The sequence below is a fragment of the Alligator mississippiensis genome, chromosome 3 (assembly GCF_030867095.1).
Source record: "Alligator mississippiensis isolate rAllMis1 chromosome 3, rAllMis1, whole genome shotgun sequence".
Lineage (NCBI taxonomy): Eukaryota > Metazoa > Chordata > Crocodylia > Alligatoridae > Alligator > Alligator mississippiensis.
Window position 1 is genome coordinate 130,295,479 of NC_081826.1, and position 26,808 is coordinate 130,322,286.

The 26,808-nt window shown below is 44.3% G+C and overlaps 1 protein-coding gene across 2 annotated transcripts in view; it reads left to right on the top strand.

Moving 5' to 3' along the window:
* Positions 1-26,808, top strand: part of CAP2 (cyclase associated actin cytoskeleton regulatory protein 2) — a 94,581-nt gene that overhangs the window by 17,980 nt on the left and 49,793 nt on the right. For both annotated transcript variants that reach the window (XM_006273051.4, XM_059724402.1), the window contains exons 2-3: positions 343-475; positions 8,413-8,513. In XM_006273051.4, the coding sequence (XP_006273113.1) occupies positions 352-475; positions 8,413-8,513 (225 nt within the window). In that variant the 5' untranslated portion in view covers positions 343-351. The remainder of the gene's footprint in view (positions 1-342; positions 476-8,412; positions 8,514-26,808) is intronic.

Sequence of the window (26,808 nt, forward strand, 5' to 3'; positions counted from 1 at the left end):
AGGCACAACCTTATGCCAACATTTATCTGTATTTAAATTGGGCATCTCATGCTCTAATTTGTAGGTGCCATCAGGCTGTCCAGGTAACCAAAATTGCACTGGTATGCATTTTTTCTTTCCATTTGCAGGATTAAAAATAGAAGCCATTTCTGAATATTTGACTCTTAAAATGTGGTCTGCAATTTTGGGGGATATGAGAGGGTACTGTTTAAAATGTTGTCAGAAGTGTCAAATTCTAAAATTTGGTGGAAGTTAAAACCATAAAGAATGACAGAACGATGATAGTGGTAAAAGCCTGTGCCCTCATTGAAACAACTAACAAAATTTCCATCTCTGATTTAGTGTTTCAGAATGGCAGAAACTCATGTGTTGATGGAGAGGCTGGAAAAAGCTGTTATTCGACTGGAATCACTATTTTCGGATTCACACAGGTCTTCAGCAGTGGAGTATGAAGCTGTCAATGGAGTCAGTGGAGGTATGTGTTGTTCTTTTATGAATTTTTGGGAGTGCTAGATACAGAGCTTGTAAGAGCAGCATGTGTTATGTTCAATGAGAGAGAACAAGCCCTTTTGGAGCTGTGAGTTAACAAAGAGCAGTTTCTTTCAAGACTTCTGGAAAATTTCCTGGGGTAATCATAATCATAAATTAGTATCCTAGACCAGGGGTGTCAAAATTCCTTGGTCCCTCAGGCCAGATCTAAACTGCAGGGCTACTTGCAGGCTGGATCCAGACCCACTCAGGTGGTGGGGTGAGTAGTGATGACATTAACCACTGTGACTGAAGGCTGCTTACAAAGGAGATGGAGCCAGTTGGTTCTCAGTGGTGGCAGATGACAGAACAAGGAGCAGTGGTCTCAAGTTGCAGCAAGGGAAATATTAGAAAGACCGGTTAGATATTATAGATTCATAGATTTGTAGATGTTAGGGTCGGAAGGGACCTCAATAGATCATCGAGTCCGACCCCCTGCATAAGCAGGAAAGAGTGCTGGGTCTAGATGACCCCAGCTAGATACTCATCTAACCTCCTCTTGAAGACCTCCAGGGTAGGGGAGAGCACCACCTCCCTTGGGAGCCCGTTCCAGACCTTGGCCACTCGAACTGTGAAGAAGTTCCTCCTAATGTCCAATCTAAATCTGCTCTCTGCTAGCTTGTGGCCATTATTTCTTGTAACCCCCGGGGGCACCTTGGTGAATAAATACTTACCAATTCCCTTCTGTGGCCCCGTGATGAACTTATAGGCAGCCACAAGGTCGCCTCTCAACCTTCTCTTGCGGAGGCTAAAAAGGTCCAGTTTCTCTAGTCTCTTGTCGTAAGGTTTGGTCTGCAGGCCCTTAACCATACGAGTGGCCCTTCTCTGGACCCTCTCCAGGTTATCCGCATCCCTCTTGAATTGCGGTGCCCAGAATTGCACGCAGTACTCCAACTGCAGTCTGACCAGCGCCTGACAGAGGGGAAGTATCACCTCCTTGGACCTATTCGTCATGCATCTGCTGATGCACGATAAAGTGCCATTGGCTTTTCTGATGGCTTCGTCACACTGCTGACTCATGTTCATCTTGGAGTCCACTAGGACTCCAAGATCCCTTTCCACTTCCGTGCCACCCAGCAAGTCATTCCCTAGGCTGTAGGTGTGCTGGACATTTTTCCTCCCTAGGTGCAGCACTTTGCATTTCTCCTTGTTGAACTGCATTCTGTTGTTTTCTGCCCACTTGTCCAACCTGTCCAGGTCTGCTTGCAGCTGTTCCCTGCCCTCCGGCGTGTCCACTTCTCCCCATAGCTTTGTGTCATCTGCAAACTTGGACAGAGTACACTTCACTCCCTCGTCCAAGTCGCTGATGAAGACATTAAAGAGTATCGGTCCAAGGACCGAGCCCAGCGGGACCCCACTGCCCACACCCTTCCAGGTTGAAGCCGACCCATCCACCACGACTCTCTGGGTGCGACCCTCCAGCCAATTCGCCACCCACCGGACTGTGTAGTCATCCACGTCACGGCGTCTTAACTTGTTCACCAGTATGGGGTGGGATACCGTATCGAAGGCCATCCTGAAGTCTAAGTATACAACATCCACCCCTCCTCCTGTGTCATAAAAAAAAACTAGATTGGTCAGGCACGATCTGCCTGCCACAAACCCGTGCTGATTTCCCCTCAGCATAATTTCTCCTGCCGGGCTCTCACAAATGTGAGCCTTGATAATTTTTTCAAAGACTTTGCCAAGGATGGAGGTGAGACTGACTGGCCTATAGTTGCCCGGGTCCTCCTTCCTCCCCTTCTTGAAAATGGGGACCACATTGGCCCTTTTCCAGTCCTCCGGGACTTGGCCCGTGTGCCACGAGTGTTCAAATATTCCCGCCAGTGGCTCTGCAATGATGTCAGCCAGTGCCTTCAGCACCCTCAGATGGAGCTCATCCGGGCCTGCCGACTTAAAGGCATCCAGTTCCTCCAAGTGACTCTGCACCATCTCAGGGTCTACGCATGGAAGTCTGGTGCCTTGCTGCTGCCTCTCTACAACCCCAGTGAGAGACTTGTCGTGCCCCTCACTTAGGAACACTGAGGCAAAGAACTCGTTGAGGAGTTCAGCCTTGTCCCCCCTGTTTGTCACCAATTGTTTCTGCCCATTTAGCAGGGGTCCTATTCCTCCCTGGGCCTTCCTTTTACTCCCTATATATCTAAAAAACAATTTCTTGTTGTCCTTTACTTGGGATGCCATCCTCAGCTCCATGGTAGCTTTGGCGCGTCTAACTGCCTCCCTACAAGCACGAGCAGAGGAGGTATATTCGTCTTTGGTTAGGAAAAACTTTCTTACTAGGAGGGTAGTAAGGCAAGGCAACAGGCTATCCAGAGAGGTTGCGGAATATCCATCCTTAGAGGTTTTTAAGTCGCAGGTAGACAAAACCTTGGCTGGGATGATATAGTTGGGGACAGTCCTGCTTTGAGTGGGGTTGGGTTAGATTATCTCCTGAGGTCCCTTCCAATCCTAATTTTCTATGATTCTACCACTTCTCAACCTGAAACAATTAGTGCACCCATCACTTGCCCCTCCACTGACAACAGGCATCCCCAACAAGGCTCCATACACAGGAATTTGGTTGTAGGCCCACCTCTTCTCACCCCACCTGCAAGTTCCTGGTCCCTTCAGGAGTCCTATGGGCCACCTGATATGATTCTGTATGTTGGATCTGGCCTGTGAACCTTATCTTTGAAATCTCTGCCCTAAATATAATCCTTATTTCAAAGCTTCCCTGCTCTTTCCATATTACTGTTGATATTATTGTAGAGGTTTCATGCGTTGCAAATGCCTGCTAGCTCTAACTAGAAGAGGTAACGAGCATTCCTGAAAAGCCAGAATACAAATTTTGCTGAATAGATTGGCATTTCAGAAATGTAGAGCCCCCTCCCCCCCAGCTTCCTTGATTTCACTGCATAGTCACTGCATTTAATTGCCTGATCAATTAAAACTTATCTGAGCTCATTCATAACCATTTTGTTGCGAAGTGCTGCCATTTCAGTTTTGGTTTTAATGCAGATTGTCTTTTGTGCTGCATCCGCAGAAGTACATCTACAAAGCGCAACTCGTAAGAACAGAGAAAGAAAGCTAGTATCAGAACCTACTTACATGTGTTCCCCACACCACAGGGCCAAACCATACTTAGTGATATGCTGTATAACTGAATTTAGAATTTTACTTGTTCCTGAATGTATAAACTAAATTGCCTGAATACGTAGTCAGGCAAGAACATTTAACCCACACACAAACTGGAATAAAAATTACTACTAAATATTATATATTTTCAAAACATAGGCCCTAATCCTGGAATGGGAAGGATACTCCAATTTCCAGTGATATTTCTCATTTTGGTCCATTGCTTTGTATATGGTAGCTTGAGCACAGCTATGTATCCCTGTACTATTATGTTTCTGGGTAGGTTTTCTTTCCAATTTTAAGCAGTTTTAATGTCTTACCAATTACATCATTGTTACAAGAAGGATGCATCTTTCCCTCTCCTGCCTCACTTAGAACAGGAGCTCATTACCAGGTTGCTGTTATTAAAATTACTACCAGATTTATTTGATTCTAAGATGAGGTTTTTTTCCTCCATTTAATGTAGGAAAGAAAACCCTTTTACCCATCTCCCCTCCTCATGCAGCTTCTGCTCCCTTGCCTTCCTCTCCCTCCCTCACTTTACTCCTTGCTGGCAGGTTGCATCCACACTGCAGCCTTGGACACCGAGTACAGTCCCAGCCCAGCAGCAGTGCACAGCCTGTACAGCTACTCCAGGAGCTGACCTGTGGCAATGCTCAGTGCACCTGGCCACAATGGGGACAGAGGCTGCTGACATGGAGCAAGTGTAAGGGGAGGAGTGGGGAGCAGAGACTGAGGAGGGGGAGGAAAGCCTGGGGAGGGAAGGGGAGGAAATGGAGTAGAGGCAGAGGGGGAAGGGGAATGTGGGCCCAAGGCTGTGAGGGGGCAGGCAGGAGGCAGAGGTGACAGGAGGGAGGACACAAGCAGGGGGCAAGCTATTTGATCTCTCCACACCACCTACCCCCCTTACTGCCTGCCTCCTGCAATGGTGGGGAGGATGAATTAAAGATGACTCTCCAATAATTAGATTCTATACATGGGGAATTATAACAAATGTATACATTTTCCATGTATAGAACCTAACAATTGGTGGGTCATCTTAAATTCAGGGTCATCTTAGAATTGAGTAAATTTGGTATTTAGTTATATTTCCTGCTCTTGAAATTCCCTGAGGGTTTAGGCAGAAATAGAAATATGTTGCTCTCTTCCATATTAATGATTCAAAGAATTTATAAATTACTTACTTTAGAATGTGCAAGGGGCTCATTCTGGGCTCACTTATATCTTTCAGATTTATACTGTTAGCATGCAGGGCAACACAGTGGGGAGAGAATAGTACCCATTTTATTTCTGAAGATTATAGTGGCAGGATTGCAGACAAATCAAAGAGTTGTTAAATTACAGCAAGGGCCCTAGAAATGTTAGGTCAGGGGTTCTCAAACTTTTGCTCCCAAAGGGACAATCCTGGGTGACAAGCCACATGAAAAGGGGTTGTAGGCCACGCTTGGTCTGCAGGTCACACTTTGGGAACCCCTGCTCTAGTTTATATTCTCATAATTCAGCAGAATTGATTCTTAAGAATAGGCCTAGCTATGTTCTGTTTTTGTGTGTTGTTAGTGCAGCTGGTGTATTCTGTTTGAGTCTGTGCTGCAGAGGAAAGGCTAAAACAAGTGTCTTTGAGGCTGGCATGGATTTGACAAAGAACACTGAACTGGCTTTGGAAAACATTTCTTTCCCCACCATTGAAAACTTTGTATCGTAGGACATACAAAGGCCTTGCGAATTAACGTTTTAAATGGATGGAAGCGCCAAAATTCCTTAGAATGTAAGGTGAAAAAAAAAAAAAAGTAACATAAGGAGAACAAGACAAATTTGACATCCCCTCAAGCAGCCTAACCACAATACGTTTTGTACAGGCAGTTCTGAATTCTGATGGCTTAAGCCTGTAGTTTTTATCAAAGGGCCAAAATGCTGCTACTGCTAAACAAGCCTTCATGGTTATGGATCTGGGATCTCTAGTCACCCAGGTTCACAAAGGCCATGGATGGCTTAAATTAACACATGCTGGATCAGGGCCATCGAGAGGTATGAGGACATGTCAAGGAGGACTGGAAATCCGCCTGGAAAAGATTATTTCTCTCCCTTAGTTGATATGTAAAGCCATGCAGAAAACCAGTTGGATATAAAAAGTGGCTCTTATATCTGTTTTTTTCAGTTGTCCAGATGATTCAAGTCAGCCTTAGAAGACAGTGTAGTATACTCTTTATTGTAAATGGCATTCCTACTTCTGTGGTGTACTTAGGTATATATACTAATCAAGATGAATAATTTAGTGGCACTGTTCTTTTTTCCCAAATGACTGAATGAAATTTTATCATTATTAGAATTTACAGTTTGGCCAACAAAGATGAGAAAACAAGAAAACACCGAGCTTCAAAGTTTAAACTGATCAGAAAGTAACTAACCATTCCCACCCTATCATAGAATTGCACTATTGCCAAAGTAAAGCCCCACGGCTTGCTGTTTGTTAACATCTACCAACCAAAGCTACAGGAACTGGTAGGATGACTAAACATAGCAGTTATTCATTACAGATTATAGTTTCATAGTTTCATAGTAGGTAGGGTTGGAAGGGACCTAAGTAGATCATCAAGTCTGACCCCCTGCCATGGGCAGGAAAGAATGCTGGGGTCAAATGACCCCGGCTAGGTGATTATCCAGCCTCCTTTTGAAGACCTTCAGGGTAGAAGCGAGCACCACTTCCCTTGAAAGTTGGTTCCAGCTCCTAGCCGCCCTGACTATGAAGTAGTGCCTCCTGATATCTAGTGTGAATCTACTCTTGGTCAATTTATGGCCGTTATTCCTCGTTACTCCTGGTAGTGCTCGGGGGAACAGGGACTCTCCCATAGCCACCAGATCCCCTCTCAGCCTTCTCTTGTGGAGGCAGAACAGGTTCAGGTCCCATAGCCTCTGCTTATAGGGCCTGCCTTGTTGCCCCCTGATCATGTGAGTGGCCCTCCTCTGGACCCTCTCAATGCTGTCCACATCCCTCCTGAAGTGCGGCGCCCAGAACTGGACGCAGTACTCCAAATGTGGGCTGACTAGTGTCTCATAGAGGGGGAGGATCACCTCCTTGGACCTGCTTGAGATGCATCTGTGGATGCATGACAAGGTGCAGTTAGCCTTCCTGACCGCGTGCCCACATTGGCGGCCCATGTTCATTTTGGAATCGGTGATGATACCAAGATCCTTTTCTGCCTCTGCACCGACAAGAAGGGAGTTCCCCAGCCTGTAGGTATGCTGCTGGTTCTTCCTCCCCAGGTGCAGCACCTTGCACTTGTCAGTATTGAATTCCATCCTATTCTCATCCGCCCACCCCTGTAACCTGACCAGATCTAGTTGCAGCCTGTCCCTCTCCTCCAGCATGCCCACCTCTCCCCACATTTTAGTGTCATCCACAAATTTGAACAAGGTGCTTTTCACCCCCTCGTCCAACTCGCTGATGAAGATTTTGAACAGTGCAGGCCCAAGGACCGAGCCCTGGGGGACCCCACTGTCCACATCCCTCCAGGTCAAAAAAGACCCGTCCACCACCACTCTCTGGGTGCGGCACTCCAGCCAATTTGTGACCCATCTGACTGTGTAGGCATTGATGCCACAGTCATCTAATTTCTTAATGAGAATGGGGTGAGAGACAGTGTCGAAGACTTTCCTAAAGTCCAGAAAGACTACATCCATTGCGACACCTTCATCTAAGGATTTTTTCGTAGAAGGTCACCAGGTTGATCTGACAGGACCTGCCTCGAATGAACCCATGTTGGTTGCCCCTAAGCATAATCTCCCCTGCTGGTCCCTCGCAGATGTGCTCTTGGATAATTTTCTTAAAGAGCTTCCCCAGGACTGAGGTAAGACTAATGGGACTGTAGTTTCCTGGGTCCTCCTTCCTCCCTTTTTTGAAAATGGGGACCACACTGGCCCTTTTCCAGTCCTCCGACACCTGGCCAGAGCACCACGAGTGCTCATAAAGCTGTGCCAGGGGTCCCACAATGACCTCTGCTAAGTCCCTCAGCACTCTGGGGTGGAGATCATCAGGACCTGCTGATTTGAACACGTCTAGACCCACCAGAAGTTCTCTGACTAGGTCCTCACTGACCCTGGGCCTGGCAGTGCCTCCCCTGGGTCCATTGGGGATCCCAGTGTGGGGGATGCCCCTGTCCCTGCTCAAAAAGATGGAGGCAAAGAAATTGTTAAAGAGATTAGCTTTGTTGTCTGGTGTGACCACCAGATTTCCTAGCGTATCCCGCAGAGGCCCTATGTTACCTGGTACCTTCTTTTTACCCCCTATGTATTTAAAAAAGGACTTCTTGTTGTCTTTGATCTGGGTCGCTAATCCCAGTTCCATCTCTGCCTTAGTCTTCCTAACAGCCCCCCTAAAGATAAAGATTATTTTTATAAGGATCTCATTTATTTTATGTACATTAATAGCACTTCATTAATAAAAAGATCTAAACTATGTTTATCATGCAAGTATTGGAGAGTGTTTATTTTTGGCACCAGTTATCTTAGAACAGAAGAGGCTAGCCACATACAATATACAGTTAACATACAGTTAATCTTCACACTGCTTGCAGCTTTATTGTATCTGTTGTTCTGGAAATTCCCATTATTTGTTCGTTTTCACTGATTTTACAAATTAGTGGGGACTGAAATATATTAAATTTAATCATTTTTCCCTCATCTCTGCAATATCTTTCCCTTAGACTGCAAAGGACAGTGCTATAAATTACAACCTTTTATGAACCAACTATAATGAAATGCTCTCTCTCATAGGTGTAGCACCATATGTTGAAGCCTTTGATAGACTGTTGAATGGGAGTGTGGCTGAATTTCTCAGGAATAGCAGGACTCTAGAAGGTGATGTGAAGACACATGTGAGTATATCTACCTATTTTCACTCCAGTATAATTGTAGCTGTCTCAGAATACCTTTGGGTCATCTATACCTGCCTTAATTGTGCAGGAGCGGAATCTTTGCAGCTGTTTTACCTTTCCAGTAGCATGGCAGCAATGCTTGAAGGCCTCAGTCAAATGTAGCTACAGAGCACTAGTAGTACTGGCTGCATGAACACATAGAATGATGAAGTCTGTCCTTCAGAAGACTTAAGGCCCTTCTGCTGCTGAAACTCATGGAGACTCTAAACAGTGAACAGTGCAAATAGTCCATTCTGGCATCAAATTGAGCACACGTGTACACTTTGGCTTAATTAAAGACAACTTTTGACAAGTAGGAGATCATCAGAAAGGTAACAGGACAACAGTAAAATCATGGAGTTACACAGAGCATTAATTTGCACAATCTGGTTTAAAATAATTTATAGGGTTTTTTATTATTTTTGAAAATTTGTATCCTTGCATATTTTTATTTTTATAACTCATGACCTATCTTACTTGAAATTAATTTATGAAGCTAGTTGTCATCTATTTCTCTGTCTCTTGTTCTCCTATTTTTTATTCCTCCCCCTTTTTTTCTTTCTTGCAATAAATCTTGCAATGAGGAATTTTTTATAAAGTTGAAGTCAGTTCAGAGTAAATGAAGCCACTCTATAGAGTGACACCTCTATACTATCTTACCTTCAGGATGCTTTTGTTTAAACTTACCTTTTTAACATTATTTTTTTGAGGTAGAGGGGCAAAGGGTAAATCCATCTGAAAATACCTGACCTGCAGTGCCATAAAGCTATGTGCAGATAGGAGGCTCATCTCCCAGAATTAGTAAGCTGGTCTCCAGTAAATAGGATTTGAGTTGAAGGAGTCTCAGGATTTTCACACATCTCAATAAGTCTATGTGATCTTGCCTTTTCCTCATATGCATTTATCAATCACAGCTGCTCTTCCATATTCCTAAACCCTGCAGACAGAAATGCGTGCACTCAGGCTGCAAAGACAGGGTGCATGTTTTATCTGCTTGTGTGTCCGAGCACATTACATCTAAAATGCACTAAGACAGTCTGCTCAAGGGAAAGGAGTTCTGGGGTTGTGCTTCCAGCCATGTTTCCTATATAATTTTAGACATAACGGTCCAAAAAGTAAGAGGTTCTCAGTCAGAGACATAGAAAATTAGAGGGAACCAGGAGGGCAGGGAAATTCAGAGTCTGAGTATTTTTAAGAAATACTTCAGGGCCTTTCTCTTTGGAAAAACCTTTCCACCATAACGACAACACTCACAACACAATGATTAGCTCTACCCTTAAACCTCTGCCTGCCAAAGAAAAGTACGTGTATGGAGGGAATTGATAATCTGGAAGATAATCAAAACCAAAAACCTATTCCATTACAGGCTTGATCATGAAAAGGGAAGAATGCTGATGACTGATTTTACATGGAAGGCACTCAGAAGTTGTGGTGATGCACAGCAATATAAAACTTACCTAAGTTAGATGGCTTTAGGACATGGGAACAGTTTACCACAGGGTGGGTCAAAAGAGATGGGGCTCTACTGCACATCAGCTGGTTTATGGTGACTGCCTGTGTGCCCACAGCGAGTGAAAACTAAACCACAGTACTGTAATCCTCCATGAAAGGAAGCCTCTTCAGCATTGCTTAAAGATGGTCAAATGTAGTATTGCATCAGACCAAACAAATGAACAAACCAAAAAATCCACTAGTGTTGTCAACTGAATCTCTTCTACAGAACTGCATATCTAGTCATTGGGTGCAGCTGAATGATTAAGTCTGCCCTGTTCTGGTTACCATTTGACATAGACAATTTGGTTCAGTTGAAATAGTTAAATGTAAATGGATTTAATTTCCCTGAGTGCTAGCATTGTATGGATGCCACTGTAATAATTAATAAATAAATAAAAAGAAGTAATGGCTATTTCTTCAGAATTAAAGGATGATACATTAGCAAGTTTCCATTGTGTAAAGAAATTAGTGATTACATTTACTCCCTATTAAGTTATTCTGAAATTTTAGAATCTGAATTTACAACAGGCCATGGTCGCCTTATGCTTCTACTTAGTGCTGCAATAACATCTGTGCTTTACCTTAACAAGTAGAACAAGGGGTGTTTTTCTTCTGGGTGTCTTATAGACCATGTGTCCTAAGCATTATGCCTGCAGCTGCTGTCTCTTTCACATAATGAGCTGAAGGGAAGGTTGTATTTTGTTTCAAAAAACACCTGTTGCCTGGAAAACCTCACATACCTGATTGATCAGAATGGTAATATGAGAGAGTAGGGACTTTATAGTACACTAAATAAATAAGGGATTTAACTCAAGGCTTTTCATGCTGGTTGCTGTAAGAATTGTGTGGTTTGTGTTCCTGATGAAAAGAAGAGTGCAGCCACAACTAATGCCTGCTGCAGTGTGTTGTTTCTTAGCTTGCTGCATGCTAAGTAGTCTATTGAAAGGAAGCAAAATGAAAGAGAAATGATAGCTAGCTTCAGCAAGCTCTGCTAAACACAACAACACAGTGGATTTTTTTAAAGCTTAGACCGTTAAAGACGAGTTCTGTATATACCTAGTCCAAATAATAAAGGAGTTTCTGATTCAAATTATAGCACATCCACTTCTGAATCACAGTAGCCCACTGAATTCAAGTATTTAACTACATTGAAAGACGAGAGAGAGGGGCTAAGATTTTTATGTTGCTGATTTAAAACATACCCTTTTAAACCCTAAAGGCTAGATCTTCTGCCCTGTTTTGTTGCTGTGGTAATGCAGATGGGCCACAAGCTGGTTTAACTGGCTATTTGAATATTACTCTGGCACAGGAGAGTCTCTAAGTAGTGCAGAGACTATAGAGCAGGTTGTATACATCCCCATACAGAGGTCCTGAGTGTATGTGTATGTCATGAATCCAGTAGAGGAGTTTGAGCAGAGCTGGTTGGCACAAGAGACGGTGGACAAGCAATTTGTTCCCCTGTTCAGTATGTGTAAAATGGGGATGCCAGCATTCCCTCAGACAGTTTGTCTACGCAGATTTTAACTGTTTGGAGTATGGACTTTCTTTTACAATGTATATGCACCATGCTTAGCACAAAGCAAATTCAATTGCAGGCTCTTGAGCTTCTTAATTAAAATGAAGGAAGGAGAGTTTCCTAATTTCTTCCAAGTAGTAACTACTGAAAACACAATAGATAATAAAATGTGTGTCTTGAGTAGATCTTGGTTATTAAAATATATGAAACTCCCTATAGACGAATTATCCTGTATTTTATAGGGGGTATGTAGAAGAGACAGTGGATTTTCATAGCCATGAATTTTCAACAGTCCTTTCTGGGGTGTGCCAAAAACACAGCTACAATTTATATTGCCTAATTTGACAATAGACTGTCAAACTCGTTATATGGCTGATTCCTCATTTATAATGTAATGTGCTTACAGGGTGACAAAATGCAGAAATGTCCTCTTATGTTGATCCTGCTGTGCTCAGAGGCTTTGTAGTTTCAGGCTCTGTGCTAAAAGTTTGAGTCAGGGCTCAAAGCACTGCAGTGGGTGATGTAAATGGGTCCAATGAGAAACATGCATAGGGCTGTCTGCGTTTCCAGGGTGAAGTATTTCTGCTGGCTGAAAGTAAGCACTGTACTAAGTAGTTTTCAGGATACTGGAAAAAAAGAATAAAAGAAAAAAACACACACACACAACTTAATCCAGCGCTCCTCCCTTCATGTGTGCATATAAGCATGAATATTTTGTACATTGTAAAAATATTTTTTAAAATAAGAGAGCAAATGCCAAAACTATTTTTAATGCCACATTAGCGGGGGTGTGGAAGTGGGGTGGAAATCTCATGATTAAAAAAAAGAAAAGAAATTTCTCATGGTTAAAGTTGCTTTAGTAATCCTAACTCAGCTACATTGCACGTTTCATACTGGTGCCATGAAATGCAAATGCAGTAAAACACTATCTTCACAAATTTCCTTATTTATGATCGATGTAGACTGACTCCCCTCTGAAGTCACTGTGGATTGATTGCAGGGGGAATTTATTTGGGTTCTTTGTTTCTTACCATTGATGTTGCAATATTATGAAGTATTTTTTCTCCTTATTTTCTCCCTCTCTCTCTCTCTTTTCCAACTTCCTGTGTTTTTTAAAAGAAAATAAAAGTCTTGGTATCACTTAAAATCTGAGGAAATGGATGTCTGTGGGCACATCTACATGAGACACTGACTGCACACTAGCTGAATAATACTGTGCAGTAGCATGTCACAGCACAGACAGTGCTAATACTCTACTGTGCAGATTTATTAGGCTACTGCGCAGTAACATCACTTAAAAAGTGTTTGCTGGCGCTACTGTGCAGTAACTCCAGTTACTGCATATTTATTTAGTACTTGTATAAGCAAGTACTAAATAAATGCTCAGTAACCGGAGTTACTGCACAGTAGCTTCAGCAAACATCTTTTACGTGACAAGTACTAAATAAATATGCAGTAACCACTGCTCAGTAGTGTCTTGTGTAGACATGTGCAGTGTGTACTGGACATTTAGCTGAGTATTGTTGACCCCAGAAATGTGCATCTGTACACTAAGGGGGGAAAAACTCGTTAGGATGCTTCAGAGGATATTTTCTATTAAAAACTGAAAACCAGAAACAATTAAACCTGTCAACAACTCTATACAACCTGTTTCTAGGGCTTTTGTAGCTATGTAGTTGTAGAATAACCGGGGCTACATACAGAGTTCTAGAACAGTGTTTCTCAACCTTTTAAGTAGCAAGTACCCCCTAACTTCTGAAAATTTGAACAAGTACCCTGACACTCAATTTTCCAGGGGATTTTATATTTACAGACTAATGTGTGCCATATGTTGGAAGAAGGGCTGTGTATATAAGGCCGTGATATGACAGATGTTTGATCTGGTGTGGGTAGGGTTGCCACCTTTTACACCAGGGATGCACAACTCAGGTCGTACCTGGGTAGAGGTGATGTAGGCCAAAGATAGGAGGGATGAGCCCCTAGCACGGCACACCAAATTATTACTGGGGAATTTAATTTTTTTTAATTACACCGAATTTGTTGCCATAGTTTTGAGAGGAGGAAGGGGCAAGAGAGAGAGAGGAAAAGAGGGCAAAAGAGATAGTGTTGGGGTACCTGCGTACCCCCTGCCTGTGTCTCGCGTACCCCCAGGGGTACACATACCACAGATTGAAAAACTGTGTTCTAGAATATGAGTGTCCACGCATAGGATTAATCGGGACCAATTTAGGGTGCAGAAAAATCCTACTAGGCTCTGACTCTGTATATCCAATTCAGACTTTCTAAACATGTGAACAGCCACACTGAAGCCTGTGGGACTATTTGTGGGAAGCAGCAAAATTAAATCTATGCATAAACATGAGCAGGATTTGTACTTTAGATTGTAAACCTTACCACGTAGAGATCATGTCTGTTTCTCTGTTGGTAACATAAGAAAGGATGCTGGCAAATGCTTTGCAAATCTCAGTGCAAAAGTGAGCACTTGGGACAGAATAACTGCATGCCCAAATACAGATTAGGGAATGACTGGCTAGGCTGCAGTACTGTAGAGAAGGATCTGGGAGTTACAGAAAACTGTAAGATGAATATGAGACAACAGTGTGCTCTTGTTGCAAAAGAGGCCAATGGTATACTGGTTTGTATTAACAGGAGTGTCATTTGTAAATAGGGGAATGTGATTCTTTTACTGCATTCAGCACTGGTGAGTCTTCACTTGGAGTAATATGTCTATTTTTGGGCCCCACACTTCAAAAAGGATGTGGACAGATTGGAGAGAGTCCAATAAATAGCAAGAAAAATTAATAGAGGCGTGAAAAGCATGACTTTTATGAGGAAAGGCTGAAAAAGCTAGGGTTATTATGTAGCCTGGAGAACAGAAGGCTGAAGTGGGGATTTGATAACAGCCTTTAAATACCTGGAGGGTGATTTATGGAGAGGATAGAGATAGGAACAATGGCGTCAGGCTGCAGCAAAAGAAATTTAGGTTGGAGATTAAGAGAAACTTTCTGCCCATGAGGGTGGTCAAAAACTTAAACAGACTACCTAGACAAGTAGTGGAATCTCCATCCCTGGAAATTTTCAAGAGCAGATTGGACAGACACTTGGATGAGATGGTTCAGTCAGGGATGATCCTGCCTTGAGCAAGGCACTGAACTAGATGACCTTGGAGGTCCCTTCCAGCCCTAGTTTCCTATGATCCCAAAAAGGATATTGGTAAATTAGAGAAAGTTCAGCAAAGATCTATAAGAACAAGATATGGAAAGGTGCCTTACAGTGAGATACTAAAGAAGCTCAATTTTATTTTGTCCAAGAGAAAGCTAAGAGAACTTGGTCAGTTTTGAAGAAGACTTCTAAAGGGCTCTTTAATGTGTTGGACAAAGATAAAACAAGATTCAGTGACTGGAACCTGAATTTGACAAATTCAGTTTAGAAATAGATGACACATTTTTGATGGTCAGGGTAATTAACTACTGCCACAATTTATTCAAGGATGTGGTATATTTTTGGCTCCTAGAAGTTTCTAATTAAGCATGAAATATGCTGTAACTCAACCAGAAATTGTGGGCTTGATGCAAAAACCACCTGATGCAACTGTATGGACCTTGCTAAGTCTTGAGGATCATAATCACCCCTTTTAACCTTGAAAAATGTATGAGTCCTGGTTAAGACCACCTCTGGGCATTAGCACAGTGCAAGCAATAAGGAACAATAGCAGTAGCAATAATAATAATACGCCAGTCTGGATTAACTCTTCGCTAAATTCAAACTTTCTTAACAGCAGTATTAAGAATAAAAGGAATTGATAGAAGAGAAGACAATGGTAATGTTACTGAACTAAAAAATAAGTGATTGTGAAATGAGCTCAAGTTTAGCACAAACTTTCATGCAGACCATAAGTAAACCATGGGATAGGAGAGTGAAGTTATTGCTCAGCTTTTTCGTGCCTTGAGCAGGAAAGGAGAGTGAAGTTATTGCCTTCACTGGGGAGGTGAGATCTTCACCCTACTCTAGTCCCTTCACACAGGGTAAAATGGCTGTGGCATAAAGTCCCCAAGTTGCCAAGGGAGGAGCCCAGTGCAGAAGGAAGTCGTAAGACTGGTAAGTCTTCACTGTGGCTGCCATTTTAATTGGGTATGTGTGGACACCTTGAGTTAGCTTTAAATTAACTAGCTGTGGTCATGCTAGCAGCATTGCCATGGCAGCCCAAAGCTTGGGAAGAGCTAATGGAGTATATTTACCCAGCTTCTTGGGTGGATTTTGCAGCCTGCATTAAACTGCATCCATCCTACACTAAGCTGCATGGCTTGTAGCACCTAGCTAGCTGAAAGTGAACACAGGTATCCGCAACTTAAGACTTCCTTAAAGAATACAAGCTACAGCATGGGAGGTTTGTTAGGGGAAGATGGGGGAAGTATGTCATATTGGTGCCCTGTGATCTGCAGCCCATAAGGGAGTGCTGAGAATCTCCCATGACTCTTTAGGTATGAACCTCTTCTGCCCAAAATTTTGTGTAGGTGTAAAAGTATGTGAAAGCCAGGTTAACTGCTACTCCTTCTGGGCTGCACAGTCTGTGCTTCTTATGGAGCCTTGGCCAGAAAAATAAAGCTGCCCTGTTCCAGCTGAAGAGAAAAATCTGAGAGAAAATGCCAAAGGTAACCTTACCCGCTCTTCCCGGCATAGGGAACCCCCCTGAATCTTGTCCTTCCCAGCTCCTTGCACCAACATTAGGTGGTAACTCTTTGTGGTATTAATGGCTTTCACAATGAAGGAGGGCATGTTATAATTTTTCATCTTAGAGCTATTGCCCAACTCTTCATGCTGTGCATAATACAACTTCTCATGCTCATTTTTTTTTTTTTGGTAACAAGTGGTATGTGCGTGTGTGTGCGTGATTGGAGTCATTTGTTGTTATGGGCTATGAGCAAACCTTTTAATTAATTTTTAGTCTCATTCTCTTCAAGAGCCATGTGTCTGCACAATCCTTTCCCCTCCCTTGCCTCTCTGTATTTTTAGTTGTTGGCTGCCGCTGTTTGTGTGTAAAGAAATGCTTGGTTTGGAAACAGAGAGGTTTGTGCTTTGTAGTCAGCAGAAATGCTAACAATGAGCTCAGAATCTGGCTGTTCCATCAGTTTCTAGTAAAAAGGAGTTTAGTGAATAATGAGCCTTATCAAACCATAAGAAAGAACAACGTGCCGTTTGAATGTTGTTTTAAATAAGCTGGGAGGGGTGCAGGGTGTCATGGAAAGAGTGGTGTTGTAAATGTGTATTGTGTGCTCTTTCCTGAATGCTGGAGACTGATCAAGGTAGAATAATCCTATTATTGCCACTGTTAGCATATAGAATCTATCAACTAAGCTACATCATTTTATAGTTAATTTGTTCTTGGTAAAGAGAGACCAATACAATTTTTGCTCGTTTGTTTTACAAATGTTAATGTCACGTTTTACCCCCAAACCAGGACTCTGAAGTAAGTAGCTGCAACTGAAAACTTTCTATAGTCTCCTATTTAAAGAATGACATTAGTTCAGATTTTGCCCTCAGTCCCATAACTGTGGCCCTGGAATCACTCCACTGGAAGTCAGTGGAGTGATTTTTTGGATGTATATTGGCAGGTAATTGGGCATGCCTGCACGTTCATTAACACGCTTTAGGTAATGCACGTTAAATCTAGTCCCTCCACTGTAGCGGTACAAGTAAAAGGTGCATTAACTATTTCAGTGCTCATTAGGTAAAGAGCACTTTTTGGGACACTTCAATGCACATTAAAATAGACTAATGTGCGTTAAAACGCACATGTAGATGTGCCCACTGACAGGTGAATTTGGACTTCTGCATTTTTCCTGAAAAGGACCAATGTAACAGGCTCTGAGGGTGGACACGCAAAAGAGATGCTCATTAGGTTTGTAGTCTGTACTAAAAAAAGCCTAAATTGTTTAAACAAGTTGGGTACTTCAACCCATACTTAAATACCTAAGATAACTATTCTGCTTTTTCAGAGATGCTGTGTACCAGGACCTCCTAGCCAATGGAAGTTGTAGGTAATTAGCAGCCCCTCTGAGAATCTTGCTACAGTTTAGTGTGCCTAATCAAGCTCTTAGATGCCGTGACTTTGAACTTTTTGGCTAGGGATAGACATTCAAAAAGCCAGAGCCTGAATTGATTCAATCTTTGCAGGCTTGTCTAACCTGCTTAGGTTGAACTGATTTGCAACTGTACAGACATTCCCTCTGGACTGAGGAAATGCTGGCACATGCCTGCAGTTGCTCAGGTCAGGCACCAGGGGGCGCTAGAGCAGGCCCTTGGCTTCAGGAAAGCGGGAGGGGGGGGGCAGGCAGACCCCACTGAGGTGCCCTGGGGGCAGAGAAGGGAATAACCCCACTTCCTGCCCCCCCACCCAAGGGGCCCTGTCGACCGGTGTCTGGCTGTGCCCTTGCCCCACCACTACAGTGACAAGGGAGCAGAGTTCTAGATAGGAGCAGCATCCCCTTTCACAGTGTCCAGGGATTTCAAGCCTCTTCCCGGCAGGCAGCAGTGCTGTGGGGCAGACAGAGCTGTGGTGGACTGCACTTGGCAGCACTGGAGCTTCGAGGGGGCCAGAGCCCTCCAAGCTGCTGCCACGGTCCTCAGCAGCTTTCCCTGCCCTGCATTGTGCCTCCCCCCCCACCGGGAAAGGGCTCACACTCCAGGAAACAGTGATGGGATAAGCCCCCTCTGGCGTTCGGCCCCCCTCCCTCCCACCACTTGCCCTGGGCACAGAGCGAGCAGCATCAGTGACAGCAGTTGGGTGCCACTGTGGTGCCTCAGGAGCAGAGGGAGGAATAACTTCACTCCCTGCCCCTCTACAGAAGGGGCCCTGCTGGCTGGGCTCTGGTCCTGCTCTTGCCTGGCTACCCCCTGCCAGGAAGAGGCGCATGCTCCCCAGACACCATGACAGGGGCTGCTGCCCCCATCAAAAACCCTGCCCCCTCACCACTGTAACAGTGGGGCAGAGGCGCAGCCAGATGCCAGCTGGCAGGGCCTCTCAGGCAAGGGACAAGGAGGGGGTTTATTCCCCCTCCCTCTGGTGGAGGGGGCAGTAAGAGGCTTATTTCGCCACTTGCCCCAAGCAGGAAGTGAGCAGCAGCAGTGGTTGGGGTGGGCAAACCCAGCTGTGGTCCCCTGGGGGCAGTGGAGTTAGTGGGGGAATAACCCCCATCCCTGCCCCTTTGCCTCAGGGGGCCATGCTGGATGGCATCTGGCTGCAGTAGTGAGGGGGGAGCACCTGGCAGACCCAGCTCGGGTTTCTGCCGGTGGGACAGTGCAGGTGGAATTAAACCCCTCTCTGGCCAGTTCAGCCAAGGCTGCTGGAGCAGCCAGCATGGAGCAGTGCAGGTTCATGCTGGTGGGACAGAGGAGAGACAGGGGAAATAAACTTCTTCCCTGCTCATTTCTGGGCCAGCGTCTGGCCAAACATCCATCCCTGCCTGTCCCTCCTTGGCTGAGGAGTGGAGGGACAGGGCCAGCCCTGCTCCACTGGAGCAGAGAGCCCAGCCCAGAGAGCATACCGGGATGCTGGGGGACCCTGGTTTAACTTAAACCAAGAAGGTGCTGGGACAGGCATTGCATAAACCAGTCTGAGCATAATCAGGTAAGCCTGATACTACATTCAACCAATTTTATCTCAAACCAGTTTCAGCCATTTTGAAACTAGTTTAAATGCACTGAATGTCTGTTCTGTTACTGGTTTAAACCAGTTTCTGATCACTTTGACTGGCTTATGTGTAATGTTTGTCCCTAGCCTTTAATATTTAAGCTTGAATTTAGGGCCTGAGATTCTTCCAAAGTGGCATATTTGGAAGCCAAATATTCAAATTCTAACACACTTACTTACATGAGTAGTAGGGGTGTGTGAAGTGGCCTGTATTCGATTCGGATTTGGATTCGGCCCAGTTCGGGAGACAGTGATTCGATTTGCCGATCACTGTCCCGATTCAATTCAGCTGAATCTGAATCTGAAGATTTGATTATAGTTTGGAGAATCAGCGATTTGGCCATAGACACAGCTTTATATGTTTTTTCTACATACCTTGAGGTACCAGTTTGTGAACGCTGAGATGGTGGGGTGGATGGAGCATCCCACAGGAGTTTGGCGATGGACCCAGAAGTGAACCAGAAGTACTTTCGGTCCACTTCTGGGTCTGCCACTGAGTGTGCGGGGGACCCCCCCCTGCGTTCCTCTGGCTTGGAAATTGGCCATGGGGGGAACCTGGGTGCCCTCCCAGATCCAGGGGGCACCAGTCGCTGAGCCGGGGGGAGGGGGTGTCCCCCCCGTGCACTCCACAGCAGACCCAGAAGTAGACTGGAAGTGTTTCTGGTCCGCTCCAGGTCCACCACCGAGCACACTGGGGACCCCCCGCTCCCATGGGACGCTTCATCCACCCCACCATCTCAGCATTCACAAGCTGCCTGGTACTTTGAGTTATGTAAACAAACATATAAAGCTGCATCTATGTCCTAATTGTTGAATCTCTCTGAATTGAATCGGAGGCTTCTTGATTTGATTCGTATTCAAAGATTCAGCCGCTGAATTGGGAACATCTCCTCCAAATCAAATCAGCGACCAAAGCTTCAGACAGCCCTAATTAGTAGTGTCATTGATTCTAGCAGAGTCAGGGTGGATTCTAAGGGTCTGTTAATTTGAGGGTCCATGGTCCCTATTCATTTTGCAGGATATATACCTAGCGCTCTCCAGCTCAAGAATGCCACATAGATATTGTGCTAAGTACAGACAGTCAAAAAACCTGATGCTGAATTGATTCAATCTTCGCAGGTTAGTCTACCTATGTAGATTGAACTAATAAGCAAGTGAACAGACATTCACTGTTGATTCTGGAAATGCAGCCACATCCCTGCAGTGGCCCAGGCCAGAAGCCAGGGGGCACTAGAGCACACCTTCCTGCTCAGCTAGAGCAGACAGCTTGGGCCAAAGCTAGCATGTCCAGGCTGCAAGGGCAGGTGCGGGTGCTTGCAGGGGAGGTGCAAAGCATCCTGGGATGCTGGGGGATGGTGAGTGAATTTGAATCTGGAGGGGATTAAGAACAGAAGTTCAGTAAACTAATTTAACCTAAATCAGTTAAGTCTGATACTGCATCCATCCAGGTTTATCTTAAATTGCTTTCGGCCATTTTGAAAGAGGTTTATACACACTGAACTTCCATTGTGTTACAGATTTGAACTGGTTTCCATTCACTTATACCATGTCCCTAGCCCATGAGGGAAAGCTCCATGGGTTTATAGGCCTTTGCATGGGTAACTTTGCAGCCCGGGACAATCAGGTCTCAAAAGAAAATGTAGAATTCTGCATTCAGGTTTTCAAGAATGAGGTGAGCCTGATTTAAAGATGCCTTTTCCAGCCTCTTTTAAGTCTTGGAGCAGTTTGTATCTTGTGTGGAATTTTTTTAACTATTTAAATTTCATGTGTTCAATGAATGCATGTGGTTCTTAATGCAAGCATGCAATTCCTACTAGAGATAGAATTTGAGTCCCAGTGTGGTTCAGTACTAGAAACATTAAAATGTTGGTGGAAAATAAGAAAGCATAAGCATGCAGTATCTTCTGCTGTTAAACTGTTGGAGTGCCCGTGATTCCCTTTTCCATTGTCATGCCAGTCACAACTGCCTCCAGTAAGAAGAGACACACATGACCTTTTTGAAGACAACTTTCTTCACCACTCTGCAGATGTATTTGCAGGCTGTGATGCATTTGTCCCTCCATCCCTTTCTAACCTTAGGACTAAATCCAAACAAATCACATCTGTGCTATGTTTATTCCCCATAACCTTTGACCTGGGGTCCGAAGGTTATTCCTGTAAAGTAGTTTTGTTAAATATTTTTCCACTTAGAAAATCACATGCTTTCTAGGTGGTTACTGTGTTATAGGATTAGCTTTTCACCTCAGGAATTTTGGGTTCAAACTGAAGGCAGATCATAAATGAAAGCAGCTATTGGCTGTTATCCAAATTACAAAGCTCATATCACTTGCTGTGATAGACCATCCTGAGCGATGGGAGGCTCACAGTGAGAGTGCCAGAATAGTATGGCTCAGGAGTGGAGCGCTATCTCGGACTGTGCCGAGAGGCTCTGTGGGATACTCACAAACTAACTGACTGAGGCAGTGATGCTGTTAAGCATAAGCTGCTGCCCTGTGCAGGCTGCATCCTAAACATAAAGTAGCAATGCAGCCCTTTGGGCTGGAGAGTGACAGTGCCAATTACCCAGCTCCTAATTTAATTAGCTTCCTGTGGCACCATTTGGATGCAATGGCACTGCTTCCAGTGTTGGCTGCAGCAATGAGGATGTCTGAAGGTGCTGCTGTCAGGGGCAATGTATTTTCCATGTAGACCTGGAAGTTATGCTTGCTGTAACCATCTGGTGTTCTTTTTTTATGACAGTCTCTAATTATAACTTGCAAAGTGCAGAATTTTGGGCTCTAAAATTCTGAAGGTAAGGAAATTATTTAATATGTTACTAGCCAAAGAATGGACACGCTTTCTCTGTCTCTCTCTATCAGATTTTATATACATATATATATATATATATATATATATATATATATATATATATATAAAAAGTCCTGTGTGTCACATCTGCTGGTGGTGTATCTTGCCATCACTTCACTGACTTCCATTCAGCTTAAGCAGGGGTGTCAAATTCACCCCGAGCTCCAGGGTGGATCCAGACCTTGGCACTCTTCTTGGGCCACATCTGTGGGGCCAGGCGTGGCAGCAGAGGTCCAAGGGCAACAGTAGGGGTCTGGTGGCTGCAGGGCAAACAAAGACAGCCCTTGTTTCCCCACCACCCCGGTGATGGCCATGTTGGCCAGGTCCCAGGAGCCCAATTGTGACAGGCTCAGCTCCTGGCCCCATCTCTTCCCAACTTCCAGTAGTCTGGCAGGTCAGATGGAACACCAGTATACCCTGTGGGCTGTATAATTCACACCCAGAAGCTAAAACAATTTACACAAGCTGAAGGTCTGAGCCCATGCACTCTAGGATCCCAATACTGCCCCCAGCTTCTGTTTCAGACAGCATGTAGTAGGTGTGAAACTTAAGTGGCAGCCTTGAGTTCTTTGGCCCCTTAAAACAAATTCGAGGAAGAAGGGTATTTTAAAAAGCCCTTTATTCTATAAATGAGTCATGTTTCAGGTATTGTCTGGACTGGTCATTTTCATGTTAAATTCTGCCAGTTTTCTGAGCTGCTTCAGAATTTTCAGTTGTCAGTGTGCTTTAGACTTTTTTAAGGACAATGGACAACTTCGTTATAGAAGTTGAGAGGAGTTGAAGTGGAGAGAGTTGCGAATTTTGACTACTATGGAAGGACTTTGAAGCATTCTGGATTCGGGAAGATTAGAGAAGTAATACTGGGTTTTAGGTCCCAGCAAAAAGTTGAGGCTTTGGGCTCTAACTTTCTCATTCTCCATGGTGGGCAGAGGCAAGTGCTGTTAAAAATGTCTTTGAAGGATTTGCACTCTAATTCCTCACCCCAGAGATGCTTGACAATAAGTAAGTGTCCCATTATTGCTTTAGGCTAGTATTCAGCCTTTCCTTCAATGCTGATGGACAAACAAAATAACCAAATGTTCTTGCTACCAGAATTAATAATGAAATAGTAATGCTGATGTTCATTTGGATTCGAATTAACGTTCCATTGAGTTGATTTAAAACAGTTCACATCTCAAAGGTGCAACATTTGCAACAGTTGAAGGATTTCCAAGGAAACTTCACTATGTGGGAAACAAGGAACAGGTATGTTTCTGTAACTTATGAGTGAGAAACTCCTGTTCCTACCTATAATGTGTATTTCAAATAAATAAGGAAGGTGACAGACAGGCAAGCAGGGCTTTACTATAGGCAGTTTTCACTTGTGGGCCACATCCACACAAGGGCATTATTGCTAAAAGTTCCTCATCACTAATGATGATGCTGATACATACAACTCTGTCAATACTCATGTGTCCACCATCACTACCAGCTGGTGGGAAATGTTAACCAAAATACCAAAATAGCCACTGCTGTGGATATTATCCCCCCCTTTCATAAACCAGTGATTTTCAACCAGGATACCATGACAACCTGAGGTGCCTTAAGATCCTTTCAGGGGTGCCACAGAGTGCCACATAATGCTAGTACCATGAGGTGTGCAAATGTGTTTCACAAGATAAACCCATAGATTTCAAATAGGAATCCACAGTATTAAAACATTCTGACCTGTTGTGTTCTTTCTGAGTTCTTTGCAACAGAAGAATTATTCTTATTATTTTTCTGTAATCAAAAAGAGTGAAAAGTAGGAGCTGGCATTTTCCGAGGGGTGCCTTAAGTCTATCAAGAGGTGCCTTGAGTCTCTCCAATGGTGCCTTGAATCTGTTGAGGGGTACCTCAAGTGTAAAAAGTTTGAGAACCACTGCCATAAACAAACATGACTAAATACAACTGATTGGCGGTAGGCCAAGTATCTGATGGAAAATATACAGGCAGATATCTGGGGTGAAACTTGTCTCCATTCAAATCAGTAGGAAAACAGCCTGTTCATTCTCCACCTAGTGACGTGAATCAGTGGAAGACGGCAGTTCTGTTTGCTCTTTCTTCTCCCTGGTCCAGTGTGGTTAGAAACGGAGTGTTTAGAGAACTCCTAATTCTTTAGCACTTGGCTCATTTAAAAAAAAGCCCTCAAAACAATTATTTAGCAGTACAATATAAATATTGTCTCTACAGCTGTGCTGAATAGTTTTCATGTCCATCATTAATTAAAGCTCCATTCTTTCTCCATGTCTTACTTGTGCTGTTGAAGCATCATCAAGTCAAACTTTTCAAAGAAGAGACACTTCATACGCAAAGGGACTGTGGAAAGCAGAAAAACATCCAAGAGGCAAAACCATGGTCTCTTTCTGGGGATGGCTTGCTTCTTTAAAGGAAAGAATGGGTTATGAGCTCATGGTAATGCCATGGTCATCAGTCTGTCAGTGTGGTCTTTTGCTATAATGTGAATAATCTGTCTTCAGTGGCATCTCATTAAGCCAGTATTAATTCAGTTAGGTGATGTCAGGCCCTGGTTATATATTTTGCAGGTTTCTAGGTATTTATGTTACCCTGTTGCCATAGTGGCTAAGCCCTCGCCAGTTTAAATGTGTTCATCTTTACCAGGTCCTTCACAGGGAGGGAGGTGCTTATATTCCTATTTTGCAGGTAGGAAATCAAGGTGCAGGGAGACTAAGGGCCAGATATAGAACAAGCAAATATGTCCCTAAAGTGCAACTGAGGTGGAATTTAGGCATCTAAATAACAAGAGAATGACTGAAAAATCTCTGTATAACTGCTCAGATGTCTGAGTGTCCGTAGATACCAGTGTTTTCAGGGCTTGTTTGGGTTTCACAAATCGGACGTCTCCATGCTGAAGTCCCCTGAGAAGCTGGATTCAGTCAGCATGACAGTAGAGCACAACATGACAGTAGAGCACAGCAGGCCCAGCCATTTTCATATTAAAACACAGCTGGAGGACAAGGTGTGTGGTGCCCGCTAAACTTTGACAGTACGTTGGTGGTCTATGTACTTGCCCAGGAAGTGAGAGTCCAGCCTGCAAGCGTTCCAGCTGTATCTGCCACCTTCCAGGAGAGTGCTCTGACCAGCCCATTAGGGGGTAAGTGGATCCATTCTCCTCTCCTCCTGTTTAAACTGGGTCACTGAGCGGAAAGAAATGCGAGTTTCATCAGGCCAGAAAGAGAGCAAGCAAGGCGTACGACTCTAGCTCAGTAGGGAGGGCTTTGACCTAGGAGGGGAGAGCTCTGGGTGATGGCCTGTGCTCCCAACATTTTATACATTTTGTCCAATGACTCTTTAATGCAGAATGCGTAAGTTCAGACAGGAACCCAATGCAGAGCATATAAAGAGAGGTATCTGGGTCATGCTGGAAAATTAGTCTCTCACTTCCTAACTTGAAAAAGACTTGGGTTATAATCAGCTTCTTTTAGCTGAGTTGGGGTTTTTATGTGTGTTTATTTGTGGAATTTGCTTCCTTTCTGTGGCTAGTGGAACTCCATACTGGCTAACAGTGTCCATATTAAATGAAGTGTTTGTATTAAATGTACAAGCAGAATTTACACTGCTTCAAATATCAAAGCCCTGGATTCCTGGGGCAAGAGCTGGACTTAGAACAGGAGCAGGCAATTATTTTGGGTGGAGGGCCGCTTACTGAGTTTTGGAAAGCTGTCGAGGGCTGGATGGGTAGCCCCACCCCTTGACAGGTGCCCTGCCCCCGGGTCACCATCGTGTAACTGGAAGTCCCGCCCCCTAGCCCCTGACCTTTGCCACCAGAAGTCCCTCCCCTTGCCCTCAGAAATACTCCTTTCAGCAAGGGGTTTTGCCATCTCAGAACCAGAAAAATACCAAATTATATTCTAAAAACTGAAATCTACATTCATTAATTTGATTTAAAAAATATTTTTGTCCTAGTTTTCATGTGTTTGTGTAGTGTACATAGAGGTGATTGCACAATAGCTTAAAATGAAGTCTTACTCCTGTATATTGTGGGGGTGGTGAGGGGCATGGGAATAGGTTTGTGGGGGGGCAGTTAGTGTGTGGGTATGTGTGGTGTGGAGGAGGGTGTGGGTGTGAGTTTGGGGTGAGGGAGCATGTGGGTGTGTGTGTGGATATGTGGGGTGTGGGGTTTGTGGGGAGCTGTGTGTGGGGGAGGATGTGAGAAGGGGCGTGGGTGTTGGTGTCTGCATGTGTATGATGGGATGTGTGTGTAGGACTCACCCTGTGAACACACACAGACACATAAACACGCACACACATTTTCTATCTCCCTCCCTCACTGCTCACAAACATAAGCGTGCGTACGCACATGCACACAGTCTTTCCCTCTCCCCCTTCCCCCCTACACACACAGAGTCTCTCCCTCCCTCATTGTTCTGTCTTTCTCTCCCCCTCCCTCATTGCATGGACACACACACACACACGCACATGCCCTCCCTTCCGCTCCTGGCCATGGGGTACTGGCATGGCCCCATGCTCCCATGGTCCAGCCATGCAGCCACATGGTGCTGGAGCAGCCCAAAAGCTGTGGCAGGCAGAGACTTCAGGTTGGGGGGTGAGGGTTGGGGGGCAGGGCCGGGCTGGCTTTGTTGCTGGCTCTTCCCAGCTCTCCCTGGGTCCTCCTGTCCCTGGGTCCTGTCATCTTTGACAGGCAGCCAGGAGCAGATAAAAATATATTT